Source organism: Mustela lutreola, chromosome 1 (assembly GCF_030435805.1).
Source record: "Mustela lutreola isolate mMusLut2 chromosome 1, mMusLut2.pri, whole genome shotgun sequence".
Lineage (NCBI taxonomy): Eukaryota > Metazoa > Chordata > Mammalia > Carnivora > Mustelidae > Mustela > Mustela lutreola.
Window position 1 is genome coordinate 279,029,577 of NC_081290.1, and position 18,625 is coordinate 279,048,201.

Below are 18,625 nucleotides of genomic sequence, written 5' to 3' on the forward strand. Positions count from 1 at the left end.
CAGTAGGAACAGAATAAATAATTTTTGGATGAGCAAATTAATGAACAAATATAGGACATTTTTTTTTTCTTTCTCAGGGGAGTGTTGGTGGTTTTGTGAGATGAAAGCACAGGATATATATTGGAGTGCATTAGATAGCTTTTGACATGGCCCTGTGTTCCCACATCCCGATATCCATGCCCTTGTGAAATCCCCTTCCCCAGAGTGTGGGCTGGCCTCACTTCTTATGAATATAATACAGGAAAAGTTATATGATGTTACAAAGGTCCAACTTCCCTCTTGCTTGAAGTCTCTCTCTGGTTCTTCTTGCTTCTTGCTCTGAGAAAGGCAGCTGCCATGTTCTGAGCTGCCTGATAGAGAAGTCTCTATGGAAAGAACTGGGGGTAGCTTCCAGTCAACAGCCAGGGAAGCAGAAGTTCTGCCAACAACCATGTGAATGATCTTGAAAGCTGATTCTTCCCCAGTTGAGCTTTTAGATGAAGCTTCATTTGACATGTTGACTGTGGCCTCATTGAGAGACTCTGACCCACAGAAACTTGAGATAATATATCTTGTTGTTCTAAGCCATCAAGTTTTGTGTTATTATCTACTATGTAGTGTACAGTGGGGTGAGGCCAGAAAGACAGTTTGAGGGGTTTGCATGTCATGTGAAGGAGTGGTAGGCACAATTATGCCCTCCTCCCAACACCATACAGGTATCTACATCCTAATCTCTGAAATCTATGAATATGTTAGGTCACATGGCAAGGGGGAACTAAGGTTGCTAAAATGAGCTGATTTTAACATAAGAAGATTATTTTGGTTTATATCAGAGGATCCACTGTAATCAGAGGTCCTTATCAATGGAAGAGAGAGGCAGCAGAGTGAGTCAGAAAAGGGGATATGGTGATGGGAACAGAGGTGGGAGTGATCTGAGTGCTGCTTGGAAGGTGGAGGAATGCTGGCTTCCTCCAGAAGCTGGAGTAGGTGAGGAAATGGGTTTCTCCCCTAGAACCTCTAGAAGGAACTCAGCCCTTTCAACACCTTGATTTTATCTCAGTGAAACCCCTTTCTGACATCTGACCTCCACAACTGTACGATGATGTGTTTGCCTTGAGCCAGTAATTAGTGGTAATTTGTTGCATCAGCAGTAAGAATCTAACACAGGATTAGGATCCCAGCATGGCACTGACTTTGGGTTTCAGTGCCTGATTGTGCCCATCCTGAGATAAGCCACAACCCCTTCATGTGCCTGCTCTTTAAACACACTTTTCCTTATAAATTGCCACAGTTGTGGTTGTTGCAAGACTGATTATGATACAATTGTCTCACTTAGCAAGTAACTTCCGGAGCAGAAACCACACAGGCCATACATTTCTTAACTCATATATTTCGACAGTCCTTGACTAACTATTGAGGGAACTATTTTTTTTTTTTTTTTAAGAGACCGGGGTGGGGGTGTTGGGGGAAGATGGGGGAGGGGCAGAGTGAGAGAGAGGGAGGAAGAGAATCTCAAGCAAGGTCCATGCTGAGCACAGAGCCTGACTTGGACTTTGCTCTCAGCACTCAGATCATGACTGGGCCAAAATCAAGAGTCAGATACTCAACTGACTGAGCCACCCAGGCATCCCTTGATGGAAAATTATCAATTTATTTGTCTGTTTTTTCCTGTGCCTCACTGTCTGGTATCCAAGCACCCAGACTCTCAATGGACGTCTGAGAGGTTTATTTGTGTTGATTATTCTCTGCTGTGACAGCAGAGGGAAGTTTCTGCCCTCAGACTCTCTTGGTTCTGTCATAGTGTTAAGCCTTAGAGCTTCTCATAAGGCAGGTGTGGCCAGAGCTAGGATTCCCTGGGCAATGTCAGTAGAATGCAAAGGGAATGTTACTCCATTTCTCTCCATGTCTGTCTCTGTGATTAAATGCATTCCTATCAGATAGCAATGTTACTATATTCTACTATGGGACCAGTGATTGGGAGAAACTGAGCTCTGTCTGCTAAGAATGGAGGCTCCTGGTGCTACAGGGAAGTGTTAGAAACACAGTGGTATTAATGGAGATTTTATGTTTGATCCAACGAAAGGAATTAAATGAGAATTGTAAAGGAAATGACTTTTTCATGCTGTGATAACCTGTTATTTGATTCTGTGTCAGTGTGCCAACTAGAATATCCTTATACCACGTTCGGGAGAATAGGTCTAATATAAATTGTGTGCTTTACTCATGTTGAGTGACTATTATCGAAATTGACCTAGAATCTTTGTGTGATAGTCTGCAATCTCAAAAGGACCCATTCCAATTTCATTATTTTGAAATTCAATTTCAGTGGTCCATTGCAGGTTCAGTACTTCCTGTAATTTTTTGCTGGAGCTTCATTATTTTTCCTAATGGACAAAACCAGCCATATGTACTGTTTTTCCCCCCAGGATATTACCAGTTTCTAATCTGTCTTTTTGAGCATAATTGTTAACAAACAACACTGTTTACAGTGTTGTGGTTGGATGATAAGTTGTATGGTCACACTGTGTATCATAGTCAGGAATAGCAATTATGTAACATTCTGCATATTTATTACCATAAACCATTATCCCTCAATTTCACATAGCTTGTAGAGTCTACAAGCATGTCTGACAGCTGCTGCCCCAATATGAGCAGCACCATGAAGGTCTCCTGTCTCTAGCTTAGCTTTCAAGATGAAACCCAGACCCAAGGGGATAGAATCCATTGCTGTCTAGTGATGAAGGCATCTGTCATATCCAGTTAATGAAGAATCATGTGGAGATGACCCTGAGGGTTGAGGACCAGTATCAGAAAGCAATGGTCAGAGCCTGACTATGAAGAAGGGTTGCTGGTGGTATGGGAGGAAGCTAAGAGTATCATGAAGGGAACACAGGAGAAATGAGGGAGGCACTTATAAAGTAATTGAACTAATTCTGCCTGAAGGCGTCTTCCTTTTGGGGTATCTTTATTTAAAGATTTTATTTATTTATTTGAGAGAGAGCGAGGTAAGGAGCAGAGGGGGAGGCAGAGGGAAGGGGGGAAAGAATTTCAGGCTGGCTTCATGGTCAGCATGGAGCTAGCCGTGGTGCTAAACTGCACTGAGCTCATGACAGCTGAGCTCAAGTATGGGACACTTAACTGACTGAACCACCCAGGCACCCCTAACTTATTTTTATTTTTAGATTTATTTATTTGAGAGAGAGAGAGAGAGCTGGGTGAGGTGCAGAGGGAGAGGGAAAGGGAGAGAGAGAATCTTCAAACAGACTCCTCTTTGAGCAGGTAGCCCAACACCACTGATCCCAGGGTGTTAAGGTCAATGACCTGAGCCAAAACCAAGAGTCAGCTGCTGAACTGACTGAGCCACCCAGGCACCTGTAGGTGCCCCTGATTTAATATATATATACTTTAAAAATGTGAATTCTACTGAAATCATCAAAGGTGATTTTTTCCTCATGTGTATTTTGATGATATGAATATCAGAGTGATTTTTATGGTGAAATAAAAGGAAAATACATGTGGAAGAAGAAAAAAATGGAACCCAAGGGAGGTAGCTGGAGACTATTCCTGAGACTTTATGGACTGGTCTTTTATGTAGAAGTCTTACCTTTCCCTCTTTCTCAGACCTTTTTCTCTCTACACACTGCCTTTCTGAGGTCAATATGTCCACTCAGTCAGTCCCTTACATCTGGGCCTCAGAGAACTGCCTCCCTAGAGATTTTCTACCAGATCTCATTGGCTGCTGCTTCAACACTAGATCTAGAACCTTATCTCCATTCCCACGCACTGCCTGAGGTCACCCACCCAGTTAGCAGTGGAACCGTGAGTAGAACTCAGTTTAGACATATGGTCTAATCTCTTTTCCCTTCCCCTTCCTTCTACCAATAATCCCCCTTTAAAATGAAATGATTAGAAAATGCTCCTTTTGTATTGTTGTTGATCTTTAATTGAACACCTACAGAGAGAAGGGAGCTTATTGACGCTCCTATTAAAATGGAGATGAGAGAAAAGGAAGGGATGAGGCCAATCTCTGCCTGTAAGTCCACTGTTTGAATTTATTAGTATGTGCTCCAGCGAACCTCCAAATCATCTCCTGCATGGACAACATAACTACCAGCTCCTGAAAAGGAAGAATGAAAAGTGGGTCAAATTATTCTTTTAAAGATTTATTTATTTTAGAGAGAAAGAGAATAGGAGCAGGGAAGGGGAGAGGCAGAGGAAGAGGGAGAGGGAGAGTATGTCAAGCAGACTCCTCACTGAGCATGGAGCCCTACTCAGGGCTTGATCTCATAACCCTGAGATCATGGCCTGAGCTCAAAACAAGAGATGGACACGTAATTGACTCAGTCATCCAGGTGCCCAATGGTTCAAATGATTTAACTACCAAATCACCAAATAATGGTTCTCACTTTCCCAACACCTTGGCACATTCCCCACCAGAGCTTACACACTCACTTCTGGATGTTTGGGGGCATTGTCACTCTGTGGGGCTTTTTAGCCCTCTCTCCCTTACCTTGGTTCAGGTGTTCACCATTGCTCCGGAGCTCCCAGTAGGTCCTGTCATTTGTGCTGGCCTTTATGCCTCGAACACTGATGATGTAGGGGCCCCATGCGGTCTCCTTTGTTTTGAACCTGTGGGGACAGCAAATGGGTTTCAAGAACTTAGAACTTTCAAGGGCAACTTTAATGGGCATTTCTTAAACTCCAATGGACCTAAGAATCATTTGAAGCTATTATCAAGAAAAGCAGATTTCCCGGCCCTATCCACAGATAATTTGATTCTGTAGGTAAATAGGTGGTGCCTAGGAATCTGCATGTGTCATAAACACTCCAGGTGGTTCTGATGCAGGCACCGCACAATCTCTGCTGAATTAGAGGAATGAATCTTATTTCTGCCCCTGCCTCCCTTTGTGGTAGACACTCTGTATTTAACAACTGCTAATCTTCTACCCCAAGATAGTAATGGTTGAAGAGACAAAAGCAGCAGAAGAAAATGTTAAACTCACATCCTAGAGGCATCATAAGTAAGTAGGTTTTCTCTTAGGAAAGAAGAACAGGAAAGAGCAACTTAATATTTCATGTTGTGTTTATTAAAAAGTGACATAGCCAATGTTTGTTTCCCGGGACACATTTCTCTGCCTTCCTGGGAGCCCTTGAAAGCAACCTTTAAAATACTTACATTATGTGTGTGTGTGTGTGTGTGTGCACACGCGCATAACATTTACAGTACATACTATATATATAAAATTTTCTCTATGGCATCTTACATTATGTTACTAGACAAAGTAATTGCTGATTAGGTTTAGGGAGTCAAGTGAATCATACCTTTCAGAGGCAAAGTTAATATCTTAATTTTAATATTTGACCTCTTTAGGCCAGGAAATCTAAATTTGGGCTCCATGAATCTGAAAGGGAGGAACATGGAGAGACTCAGGGCATTTGTGAAACCTCTGATTTAAAGGAAGTTTTGTGTCTGTGTTTACTTGTGTGGAATCAGAAGCCACTGCACTCATCTGATTTTCAAAGGGGTCAGTGATTCAAAGATAATGACCCAGTGTTCTGAACACAAAATGGCTGAGCTAAGAGGTTCTCTTTGTTGAAGGAATTTTACTGACAGAAGAGAGATCTCTTGGACTTATTCACCCATTAAGTGACCATTAATTTAGTGTACCTACTGTGTGTTGGAAGATGGAAAGTCTCACCTTTTTTTTTAACCCCTGCCATGAGATATAGATGGAGAGCAAAGTACTAATGAGACTTTTCAAATATACTTTTCAAATATACTTCTATTCAGGTACTTATGTGTTCTTACTGAGTCTTTCAAAAATCACCAACTACCTTCACCTTAGGTTAGGCACAGACATACCTAAATAGAGTTGGATTTTCTTTCTGAGCTTGTTCCATCACATTTAGGAAGACAGAACCATCTGTCACAGAGACCACAATGCGATCTTTTCTTTTATCAATTACCACAGAGTAATTTACTTGGATTTGTGAAGGTGAGACAGCAGGTGTCACTGATACAATAGGCTCCTGAGTGGAAGGGTGGAAGGAATCTGGCAGAAACAGAAAAGCAGAGAAGAATTACTATTCAGAAAAATAAAAATGATGTTCAAGTTTACAAACATATCCAACCCCTCCCCCAGGCCTGGTAGAGGGGGATTTTTCTTTAGGTAGAGGAGGATTGCTACAAGGAGCAAGAATCATCAGCCAAGGGGCGGATCTCTTGTGTGCCTAAACCAGATAGGCATCAGCTTGTAAATGTGTGGTTCAGCTTCACTCCCAGCTGTTTAAACAGTGCAGGTTCCCTGTCTCTTCTTTCTCATCAACACTCCTGAATTTTTCTTTTCTTTTCTTTTCTTTTCTTTCTTTTCTTTTGTATAGCCTATAATGATGCTTTCCTTTTTTGGGATGCCTTTTATTTCTTAACATTTATTGAAGACATATTAAGTATCAGGCACTGTACTAATCATTTCACATAGCTTATCTTATTCAGTCCTTACAACATATCCATGTTAGGTATGTTTATCATTTGCATGTTTTATATTCGTAAACTGAAGTTTAGAGATTAAACATTTTGTCTGAGGTTTCTAAACCTGCAAGTGGCTGAGCCAGGAATGAACATAGATAAAAGTCAAATCTTCTTTCATCCCTGGTTTAAAAATCAGTTGTTTGAATAAATGATTCATGTTCTAATTTTCTTCTTATAACCCTTTCATATTCCTTCCATATTCCTCTGAGTTCCCTGAGGGCTCACTCATTGTGCATAACGGAGAGTCAGAGAGAATACTTTGTTTAGAATGGGAATGATGCTCAGAACATCTCTCTAACCATCAGAAAACATCCCTTTGAAGACAGACATTACTGAATCAAGTCTACATTGTTTATCAGTGTTTGAAACAAGAACAACCATCTACGACACTGTTAAGAACAAATCCTCAGGTGGTTATAATCACTGGTGACACATGGAGGACCGCATTCTATCTGGGAACTGTTATGCTTTAGGGGTTTATCTGGTCAGTTTTGGTCCCTAAGAACATCTTAGTCTCACATTCTTTGGGTATTCTGCTCTTTAGTACTCTACCTGAGCTATAGACGCAGGAAGAGTCTTTGTTAACATCCAAGTAGGTCTTTCCCTTCAGGGCTGGTAAGATTTGAGCTGCAGCAGTTGGCATACGGAATGCTCCTCGAGAAATTTCTGTGAGCACTGTATCCCGTGTTTTTTCGCAAACCCATTGATTTTCGTTATAATAGTTGGATGAAACAAAGAGAGCCTAAAGTGTGAGAGAAAGAATGAAAGGGAATTAGAATGAATGAGAGAAAGGTCAAATAGGGGCAAAGCCTACATCTAATGAATTCAGTGAATGTTTACTGGACACTGACCACAGGGGAAGAACCTTGGATAACTAGGATACCTTTCCCGACACCAAGAAGTTTAAAAACTAGCTTGGGGGGAGATGGAGAATTGCTTAATAACACAACCAGTAATGGCATCAATAAGAACAGACTTTACCTATTCACTCTTGCAGCCTTGGCACGGAACAATACCTTTCACATGGGAGATACCTGATAAATGCTGTTAACAGACAATCATGAAGGAGTCCCTAAGGCGAATGCCTTAAGAGAAGCATCTAGTGCCATGGCTTTTCAGAAGAGGGAGAGCACATACTTGAGGAAGGTAATACTTGAGGTAGGCCTTGACGATATTACAGCATTCCAGTAGGAGACAGGAGAGGAGCACTATACCCAGAGGGAATAGCATGATCAAGGATGCTAGAGTAGGTGAGGCCAGGGCATGGCCTGTCTCTGATGACACTGTCTGCAAAATCCCTGGGGAATTCCTCATGGCCTTGGAGGACTGGTGTACAGGGGAGACTCAGGGTGATTGTGGAAGAACAGGCAGAGAATGTGGTTGGGGCCACATTGGTGGATCCCTGAGCTTCAGAGTGAGGTGTCTGACATTATTTCCTTAACAGTGTGGAGTCAGATAGATTCTTGAATAGAAACTATAGAAGCAGCAAATGTAAACCGGAGGGGACAGCATGATGGGGTAGGAAAATTTAGGAAGGTATCAGAGTGAGTAAGACAAGGACAAAAATGGGTTGGTCCTGCAGATGTTGCTCTGTAGTTTCTAAGGGAAGGATGGTTCCTCTTTTCATTTTTCCTGAAGACTCTTTAAGTTAACCAAGAAGTCAACAAGCATTTGTGGGATATTTTAAAAAAAAAAGGTTATGGGGTGCCTGGGTGGCTCAGTGGGTTAAGGCCTCTGCCTTTGGGACATGATCTCAGGGTTCTGGGATTGAGCCCATATTGGGCTCTCTGCTCAGCAGGGAGCCTGCTTCCTCCTCTTTCTCTGCCTGCCTCTCTGCCTACTTGTGATCTCTGTCTGTCAAATAAATAAATAAAATCTTTAAAAAAATTAAAAAAATATAAAAAGGATTATATTTCATTTCATCTTCAAAACTGTCTTGTAGGCATGCAGTTCCCAAGTCTGCTGTGAATAAATATCCCCTGGAGGTTTTCAAAACCAGACCAAGCTGGGTGTTATATGTAACTAATCAAACATTGAACATTACATCAAAAACCAAGTCATGTATTATATGTTGGCTACTTGAATTTAAATGAAAAAAAAAAGTAAAATTGGACCAAGGCCCATGCTCCACCTCTCAGTTTCTCTACTGACTGGCTGATGGAGCCTAAATATTAGTGTTTTCCAAAAGCTCCTCTAGATGATTCATATGTGCAGCCAGAATGGACAACCAGTGTTCTATGAAGGCCAAACTCAGCAAGACAGACAACAGCCTCTCACCAACAGTAAAGACAGCCTGTGTGATTGGACCACTATTAAACCCCAGCTTCTTGTAATTTTTCTCAAGGACCCTCACTGGCCACATTGAACACCTTGATCTTGCTAAAATGTTCTTTCATGCTTCTTGCTGTCCTCTCTCCCTTGGAAAGCCCTCTCATCCTGGGGGGGCCTGGCAGACCCCTACTCATACTAAAGATTCAGTGAAGTTTTGTTTCCTGTCAATCTTCCTTCATCTCTTCTTGTATCTACCCCGCAGGGTCATGTAAATCAGTGAGTGAATGCAGGAATAAAGCCCCAGACTTCAAGGAACATATACAGGACAGAGTGGGTGCCAAGTATGAGTTTTGAAACCAACTGTTTAGGTTCCCTCTCCATGTAAATCACATTTTGGCCTTGTAATGTTAGGCAAGTTACTGATACTCCATGACTCATGCTCTTATTCTGGGAAATGGAGCTAATAATATTTTCCTCACTAGGCTGTTGTGTGCATTCATGAGCATGCCAGTAAATACTAGCTGGTATTACTGGCACTGCCTCTTATCACTTGGACAGCCATAATCTAATTTGGGAGATAAGAGGCAAGCACCAAACGCTAGCATATGGCATATGGTGAAATTGTATGTGATAGAACAACATAGGAGGTTGGAGTAGACTCTAAAATTAAAAAAAGTTGTAGTCAGGAAAAGCTTCATGGAAGCACTGGACATGGAAATCTAAGGATCTAAGGTGAGGAGAATACATTTCCATCAGAGGAGAAGAATCACATAAAATCAGTTCGTATAGGAAACAGAGTGGATAATATCTTCTGGGGCCAGGAAGAAAGGATACAGATATTTCTTTCCTTCATAACTCTCTTCTCTGTCTCCTGTTTTACCCTCTGACTTACCTGCATAGCTTCTCCTGTACTATATATGTTTCCAAGAAGACCATTTTCTGTTTTCTGAGACAGAATCTTGTTTATCAGTGACTCTGTATAATTATTAATATTCTCTATATCCTTTTTATCTATTTGTTTCTGCCGTCTTGTTTTGTTCTTCACACAGGTCAGAGCCAGGACAGCCATCGCGCCAGTATCTGCCAGGAAACAAAACATTGGTGATAGGTTGACCAACCATTCCAGTTTGCCTTGGTCTGAGGGGTCTCCTGGTAAGTAGGATGTTCAGCACTAAAAGAGGCTCTCATATCTGGACAAACTGGGAAGATTGGTCATCCTAGTTGATGATGGGAGAGAAGGATTTGAAGAGATAGCAATCATCTCTTCAGCACTAAACACTCAAATATTTCAATATCCCTTTCTTATGTTCAGTATCCCTGTGCCTTGTACACAATAACTCACCTGTTGGTCATAGGAACACATACAGATTTGCAGGTGCATACACATGGACAGTTTTCCACTTTTACATCTTGGCTGTTCTCATTTTTTTTTTTTTTTCATCTCTCAGCCATATTGGCAAAGGAATTGGGAGAATTCATGATGATACCCCAAGCAACATATGTCTTTGCAATGTTCCAATGTTTCCATTAGGCTGATTAGAAAAATAGCACTTAAGAGAGTTGTTTTCCAATAAAGCTTCTTAAGCGGGAGGATGAAGCAAGAGTTTGGAAGAAAGGAGGATAAAATCTTTTTTTCTGGCTTGTTACTTAGTTCCCCTGCTGGATTCTTTAAGTGTCGTACCTTCCCTCTCCCATGGAAAGAAATATCACCTCACTATCCAGAGATACTGAGTGGTGATTCTTTTTGGGCTTCTTGGAGAAAGATGAGCTTGTGTCTCTGGATCCATAAGGGCTGAGCAACAATGCTAGTTGTCTAGAGGGGGCTTCCTTTTGGATGTATAAACTGACCCAGGAGAAAATTTCTAGTCCTTGTCTATTGAAGGTACAGACTTTATTAAACAAAATATTGGGCCCTTGTCCATGGAGAAGTTGTGTTGTCCAAGTAAGCCCACACATTCAGTGCTCCCAATAAATTAGAGAAAGAGGTGAAGTTAAGTTAAATGAATTCCACTGCTTTCCTGCCTCTATACTTACACTTCCTAAAATGTCTTATATGAAGATTCTCACAATCTATCTTTATTTTACAGATGGGAAAATTAAGGTCAAGGGTTAATATCCACTGGTTATATAATTCAAAGAAGGAGTAGTGTGGGAACTGGATCTTTCTACTATATTAGATATCTAGAAAGATGCTTAAATGCCCCCCAATATTCATTCTTCTCAAAAAGAAAATTCTCTTCCCTGATCACTAGGGTAAAAAGGATAAAAATAAAGTCCAAGTACTTACAGGTAGAAAAACTCAAAGGAAAAGACTTACCAGTGACTGTGTCCTCTATGCCAAGGGAACTGGGTGTAATCACTCACCTACTGAGAACTGTCCATGAAAATAGTAATTTTTATTTTCAGGATTGAGGAATTTAGCAACTTCAGTGATTGAGTAATTCCCATTGAACAGACACAAGGCCAAAATGTCCAGGCTGAGCTGGTAGTAGTTAGTCAGTGGATTGCCATTATGATCTTCTGTTAGAGAGGGAAGAAATACCTTACTCATGGAAGTAATAGTGGAGTAATAAACTTTCAATATACTCCTACCTGCTTTTTTAGAATTTCTTTACATTTAAGAAAAGGTGAGTAATAGAGGGAGAAAGATCACTCATAGAATCATCAAACCTAAGAAATGTAAAGGCTGTTAAGAGCCACCAAATTAACTCAACTCCTTTCATTTTATAACTGAGGTGACTCAGCACTAAAGAGATTAAAGTACCATCCTGATACTCAGGTGGTTACAGAAGTAGGACTAGAATACAGATTTCCCACCACTAAGCTTCTTGCACTTTGAATGGAAATGTGTTGGAACTGGAAGTAGAAGAAGTAGAAGAAGTAGAGGCCATCTCACAAGAAGATGGGATTAGAACAGCTTAATGGATAACAGGATGAATACTGGTTGGGTGTTGAAATAAAAACAATGCACCTCAGTAGCCACGATCACAATCAGCCTATTTTTCCCAGTGATAAAGCACTTTTGGCCATCTTTATCTCTTTATCTCTTCCACTAGTATCATATGTTTTGGTACTTCTGACATAGTGTCTTGTATTGATCAGCCATTTCTGGTGTATTTCATTATTTGTCTAAAAGTCAAGCTTCTAGAGAACAAGAAAACTGTGTTCCTTTAGTGTGTGTGTGTGTGTGTGTGTGTGTGTGTGTGTGTGTTCATCATCTTATGTAAGGTGGATGTAAAGTCCATGCTCATTTGGATCTATTTGAAAAGAAAATTCAAGATGTGTGTTGAAAGAGAGAAGAAGGGAAAATGATCAAAGTTATGTGGGATGAACAGAATGACGAGGAGAAGGAAAGACTGAAGGGAAACTTCTTGAGATCTGGATCAGTGGAGGAGAAGACAAGTTGTCCAGGGACTCTGAACATTTGACTCTCACCCATATTTCTGATTTCTTCTTTGTATTTATTTCCTAGTCTTTTGACCAGTTCAGAATAATTTATAGACATCCCATCAGGTGCTTTACATGCTCCCAAAGCCAGTATAGCCAAGGCAAGCTGTCCCGAGGTTAAAGATGGCTCTGAAAAGAAAAGTATTCGAGTTTAACAAGGTACATGTTTGTGACTTTTTTTTGGCATCTTGTCTTACTTCACCTGTCAATTCTCTCCTTTTTTCCACTCTATACAAATATTTACTTCTTTATTCCCAAAGCAGAGACTTTTCTAGCAGTGCTGTATAAATGCCAGCTAAATCATAGTCTTCCCCATGAAATCATGAAGTGTTTTGGGAATCCTGCAATCCTTATAACAATTTTAAAAGGAAAAGAATAGATAATAAAACTTTGGGATTTACTCTCTTTGTGGGTGCCATCTTGCCAAGATAGTAATAATTGACTTGGATGTTCTGCCTTGTAGAGTATCAAAATTCTCAGGTTTCTTGTAACTCTTAGAATAATATTGTGAGGTAGGTAGGGGTGGCTTCATTTCTCCCTTATCTCAATCAGAAAGCTAAGGCTCCCTATTGACATGAAGGGCTCAGCATCTAGCCTGCATTCAACCCCAGTGCTCATCTGGGGTGCCTGGGTGGCTCAGTTGGTTAAGCATCTGACTCTTTGATTTTGGCTCAGTTCATGGTCTCAGGGTTGTGGGATTGAGCCCTGTATTGGGGTCTGCACTGAGTGCTGAGCATGGAGTCTGCTTAAGATACTCTCTTTCCCTTTACCTTGGTCCCTCCCCACCTCTCTAAAACAAACAAAGAGCAAAAAGAGAAACAAAACCAAGAAGACCCAGTCCTCATCTCTATTTCCCTGCGGTTTCCTTGCTATTGTCCAGTTTCTTACATGTGGGCCATATCCCTCCTGGTTGTGAACTCAGGTAACTTACAGAACAGTATTAGTAGATAAGAGTCTTTAATTTATTTTGATTTTCTTTGTGACTCTTTAAAGGAAAATGTTTTTCAGGACACAGACAAGTAAGGCCTAGCAGTAAATAGCAAGAGGATTTGAGGTATCTTTCTTTCTTTCTTTTTCATTTTATTATAATTATAATTATAATTATTTTAAATTAACAAATAATGTATTATTAGCCCCAGGGGTACAGGTCTGTAAATCTCCAGGTTGACACACTTCACAGCACTCACCATAGCACATACCCTCCCCAATGTCCATAACCCAACCACCCTTTCCCAACCCCGCTCTCCCCGGCAACCCTCAGTTTGTTTTGTGAGATTAAGAGTCTTTTTTGGTTTGCTTCCCTCTGGATCCCATCTTGTTTCATTTATTCTTTCCCTACCCTCAACCCCCCCCATGTTGCATCTCCACTTTTTGAGGTATCTTTCTGTCCCTTCAAGTTTTATACAGCTAGAATAGATGTAGCAGGGACACTTTAGATACAAAATTATGTCTAAAGATCTGTTGCTGGAGATAATCTTTATGGATAGGTAAGTCTTCTCCTAAAACTTCCAGAGAATAAAGCTACTCACCTGTACTGTTCACAGTGAGTATGAATTGTTCAGTCAGATGTTGATCTTGGCTTTGGTTCAGGGACCCACAAAGTCTGAGAGACAGCAGTGCATTGGCGGCATGGATTCTTTCGGTATAATTTGAATTGATCATTGTATGTATCAGAGGTTTTAGAGCAGTTTTGTTTTCCTTGCTTACCTCTGTGGCAGGGGAAGGAGGAAATAAGAAGAAATAAGAAATGCACACTAAGAAAATATTAAGGAAGGGACGCCTGGGTGGCTCAGTTGGTTAAGCAGCTGCCTTCAGCTCAGGTCATGATCCCAGCATCCTGGGATCGAGTCCCACATCGGGCTCCTTGCTCGGCAAGGAGCCTGCTTCTCCCTCTGCCTCTGTCTGCCATTCTGTCTGCCTGTGCTCGCTCGCTCTCCCTCTCTCTCTCTGACAAATAAATAAAATCTCTAAAAAAAAAAAAAGAAAATATTAAGGAACAGGAACCCTAGGAACAGTGTTGGTATTAAAATGTTTTGTAACAGACATGTTTAGTAACAGGGCCCAGGGAGAACAACCCAGTGGTCACTGACTGTGTTGCTGGAACAATACAAAGGTGGGTCTGGAGTCTCTGCTCCTTTAGCAGCGTGGAAGTGTTTCAATTTTTTAACAGCTTTTTCAGCCTTATTATTGTGTATTGGCAGATTATCAGTCCTGCCTGGGAGATCTAGTAGGATTCCCTGATTTTGAGGAGGAAGCCTGTGTGCCCTTAAAGAAATCCTGAGGCCAGGGTGTCCTTAAAGAAACTTCCATAATTGAAGGCTTAATGGAGACTAAAATACAGGTCTTCCCAATCCCAGTCTGTAGTCCTCACTACTTGCTGGATTGAGTTCCTTCCCTTCTCCATCTTCTAACTCAATCAGGTTATTAATACTGAGGGAAAGAGGGCAATAGTTCTATGGTACGGTGGTGACTGACCCCAGAGATCTGAATTGTCTGGTTGTCCAACCGATCTGGCATCAGGATCGTTATTCAGCAACCTGTACCTTTCAGAAAACCCTCTAGTCTTAGCCTGTAATATGACCAAATCCCAAAGGAAAGGATGGAGGAGTCACATTCTGCTGTGGAATTAAGAGTCCCGAGACCTCAATAACTGGAGGAAAATAAGAAGAGTTAGTTTTAAGAGTTCTAAGAGTTACCACTTAAAATATTTTTTGTTGGTGGGAATGCAAGTTGGTGTAGCCTTTTTGGAGAACAGTGTGGAGATTCCTCAAGAAATTAAAAATAGAACTTCCCTATGACCCTGCCATTGCACTCCTGGGTATTTACCCCAAAGATACAGATGTAGTGAAAAGAAGGGCCATCTGTACCCCAATGTTTATAGCAGCAATGGCCACAGTCACCAAACTGTGGAAAGAACCAAGATGCCCTTCAATGGATGAATGGATAAGGAAGATGTGGTCCATATACTCTATGGAGTATGATGCCTCCATCAGAAAGGACGAATACCCAACTTCTGTAGCAACATGGGCGGGACTGGAAGAGATTATGCTGAGTGAAATAAGTCAAGCAGAGAGAGTCAATTATCATATGGTTTCACTTATTTGTGGAGCATAACAAATAGCATGGAGGACATGGGGAGATAGAGAGGAGAAGGGAGTTAGGGGAAATTGGAAGGGGAGGTGAACCATGAGAGACTATGGACTCTAAAAAACAATCTGAGGGTTTTGAAGTGGCGGGGGGGGGGAGGTGGGAGGTCAGGGTACCAGGTGGTGGGTATTAGAGAGGGCACAGATTGCATGGAGCACTGGGTGTGGTGCAAAAATAATGAATACTGTTATGCTGAAAATAAAAAATAAATTAAAATATTTTTAAATGAACTTTGCTTAGGGGTGCTTGGGTGGCTCAGTTTGTTAAGCAGCCAATTCTTGATTTCAGCTCAGTTCATGACCTTAGGGTGGTGGTATCAAGCCCCACTTTGGGCTCAATCTGCTTGAGATTCTCTCTCTCCCTCTTCTTCTGCCCTCCCCCAAATCATGGTCATTCTCTCTCTCTCCTCTCTCTCTGTGTCCCTTTCTAAAATAAATAGATACATTTTTTAAAAAAATGTACTTTGTTAACACTCCCAAGAAAAATCCTACCCATCTCCAGATTATTTCTTGGGTTAGTGGGGATACTGAGAATAGCACGAGCTCTTTGTTCAGCCAGACTTTGGCTGGATTCTCCGGTCCCTAACTTATGACTATGGGTGACTTATGTAACTTTCTTGACCTTCAGTTCCCTCATTTCAAAATTGTGGATATTAACCTTTATTTTATAGTTATTGGACAAGAAATCAGTTAACAAACTATAAAGTACCACACATATTATCACTCTTAGCTCAATTGTAGTTTTGATCACTATACTTAGGGAACTGAGGCAATGTGAGTTCTCTATCCCCGATGTGGGGCTCAGGATCACCACCCTGAGATCAAGAGTTATATGCTCTGCTGACCGAGCCAGCCAGGCACCACTCTATCTTTCTTCTCTTTAAAAGACAGGGCGATCTGGACCAGTGGTTGTAGAAAAGTCCTTCTTTGTTAGAAGAACAACTGGACAATTGTTGAGTCATGACTGAGATTTTATGGAAACATCCAGTTCAGCAGATTTTCCGGCACTGAAACAGACTTTTCATTTCCTGGTCAACCTCTCATCAGGTTCCTTGTCCACTAAAGACAGGTAATTATTTTTTACAGTGGATTGAACTTCAAAACCTCCACAGAGACCCCCTATTCTTAGGATACAACAAAGGAAATGACAGGCCAGGAAGAAGAATTAGAGTTGGCAGCATTTCTGCTTTAGCTTGTGTGAACACAAGTCTTTCAGCTGTGGTGTTGACCTCTTCTTGTAGGCTACAGAACACCAGGAGCATGTAGCCACCAATGGCACCACATAGTCATCTTTGGACTGGGTTTAAGCACAATTCCAGGGTCAAGACTTACAAAAGAGAAAACATGAAGCTGAGAGCTATACCAAGCTTCATAACATCACTTGCTCCAACACCCTTCCCCAACTCTCCTCAATTTATGGATAAAGCTAAAAATATTCAAAAGCATTGGATCGTACAGCTAGTAAGGGGTCAGACTATACCTGAACCAGTTTTTCATTTTCCTACTTAGTAGTTTTTAATAGAACCTCATAATCATGGATTCCTATACCCAGAGGAGAGGTGATGGGCTTGTATGCATGCCCTGTGGGGATGAATTGGAGAGGCTGATGTGTACCTCGGAACATCTAAACTCAATAATGACAAGGGAGAAGTTTTTGTTATTTGAAAGGGATTTTTAACATTTTTTTTCTGTGCAGTTATAAGGGGTTAACCCAAAACCCATGGGTTGAACTTCAAAAAAATAGATTGCATCTCAAATTCAAAATAAAGCTTTCTATGATCTTGAAAAATTTCTGGTATCCTGAATAGTCTATCCTTGAATAGAAGAGGAATAGACAGTTTCTTGGTAGGGTTCCTATGGTGGAGAAAATCTAAATATAGGAAGAATAGTTAGGCAAGTTAGCATTAAATCTACAACGCCTCTTAAAACAACATATGTTATCGAACTTTCCTCGCCATGTCCTGCCAAATTTTACATTACTCAGTCCAACCATATATAGAACTGAAATAGGGGGGCATCTGGGTGGCTCAGTCAGTTAAGTGGCTGCCTTCTGCTCAGGTCATTATCACAGAGTCCTGGGATCGAGTCCCGCATCGGGCTCCCTGCTGAGTGGAGAGCCCACTTCTCCCTCTCCCTCTGCCTGCTTCTCTGCCTACTTGTACTCTCTATCTCTCTGTAAAATAAAGAAATAAAATCTTAAAAATAAAAAAGAACTGGAATAGGATATTTTCTCAGGTCACTCTACACAAGTCCTCTGCCAGGAGACTTTAGAAGACTATCACACAAGGAGTAATTTTAGCTCAATGCGTACTTACCACAGATCTCGCATTGTTGTCTTGGAATAAGAGAAAACAATAGGAGCCCCAGTAGGGGCAGCTGGTGAGATTGTCTCATCTTTCCAAGTGTTCTGGAATGGTGAGGGCTTGTCTGGCTATTTATTGGGTGATGGCAGATGGTAATGAGAGTTCCTCCTTTAGCTTGCCTCAGCCTCTTTCACTTAAGCAAATATTGAGCAATGTCAGGGGGTGTGGTGTGGTGAAGTGTATTTTTCCAAGAATTGTGATAAACCAGGAAGAAGACTTGAAAGATAAATGGTCAGGGAGGAAGAAGAACTAATATTCTTTGTTCCCCATCCCAAACTTTAGGATTCACAGTCCTTACTTTCCTTCAACCCAGTGAGGATAAATTAAGTTTCCCTCTTTTTCCATTCCAGTTTGGTTGTATTTTATTTATGTCTCTTGAAACATTAGATTTGATGGGCAAGGGCTTAACACATAAAAAAATGGAAGTAGAAGTTGTAAGACTGAAATTGACCAGGCAAGTTGCGGGAGCCTGGCACCTGAGGATCTTTGGCATCGTGGTTTCTGATGCATGATTTTTTCTAAGATAGATGCCCTGCGAGTTTCATAGCCCAGGAGGAACACTACAGAGATACACATCAAATGTGGATTTTTGCTGTGCCAGGAAAGATGCTACAAGCTCCATGTAAGATGTGTTGTCTATCATAGGTCTCCCAGAAATTATTAGAGAATACTATCAGTTTGGCCTTAAAATGTTTGTTATGGGTCAGCCAGATGGTGGAATATCCCCCCACAGCAACAGTCATTTTAGCAGCCATCCATGGACAGGGGTTTCTATGTGGGAATTTTGTGTTCCAAGTAAGAGGTTCAGAAACCTTATTGCAGCTGCTGAGGAGAACTGTGATGAAAGGACATACCAAAGAAGAAAGACTTGTATTCACAAAAGCTAAAGC

General features: G+C 41.2%; 1 protein-coding gene across 2 annotated transcripts; it reads right to left on the reverse strand.

Annotated features, from left to right (window-relative positions):
• Positions 1 to 3,899: 3,899 nt before the first annotated feature.
• Positions 3,900 to 17,844, reverse strand: TCN1 (transcobalamin 1). Of its 2 annotated transcripts, none has more exons than XM_059143428.1 (9): positions 17,688 to 17,844; positions 13,756 to 13,935; positions 12,215 to 12,355; positions 11,144 to 11,296; positions 9,672 to 9,859; positions 7,061 to 7,250; positions 5,843 to 6,032; positions 4,490 to 4,608; positions 3,900 to 4,096 (listed from the first exon to the last, which is right to left on the reverse strand). In XM_059143428.1, the coding sequence occupies exons 1-9, from the start codon at positions 17,764 to 17,766 to the stop codon at positions 4,035 to 4,037; spliced, it is 1,302 nt and encodes a 433-aa protein (XP_058999411.1). In that variant the 5' UTR covers positions 17,767 to 17,844; the 3' UTR covers positions 3,900 to 4,034. The 2 variants fall into 2 exon arrangements, with proteins under 2 accessions (XP_058999411.1, XP_058999400.1); XM_059143417.1 differs by having other exon boundaries at positions 11,144 to 11,299.
• Between the last annotated feature and the right edge of the window lie 781 nt (positions 17,845 to 18,625).

Coding starts and splice junctions, on each gene's coding strand:
- TCN1 (XM_059143417.1), bottom strand. CDS start 17,766: ATGAGACAATCTCACCAGCTGCCCCTACTGGGGCTCCTATTGTTTTCT. Junction 4,609..5,842: donor GAAAATCCAACTCTATTTAG/GTATGTCTGTGC, acceptor CTGTCCCCACAG/GTTCAAAACAAAGGAGACCG. Junction 4,097..4,489: donor TGGTGAACACCTGAACCAAG/GTAAGGGAGAGA, acceptor CTTCCTTTTCAG/GAGCTGGTAGTTATGTTGTC.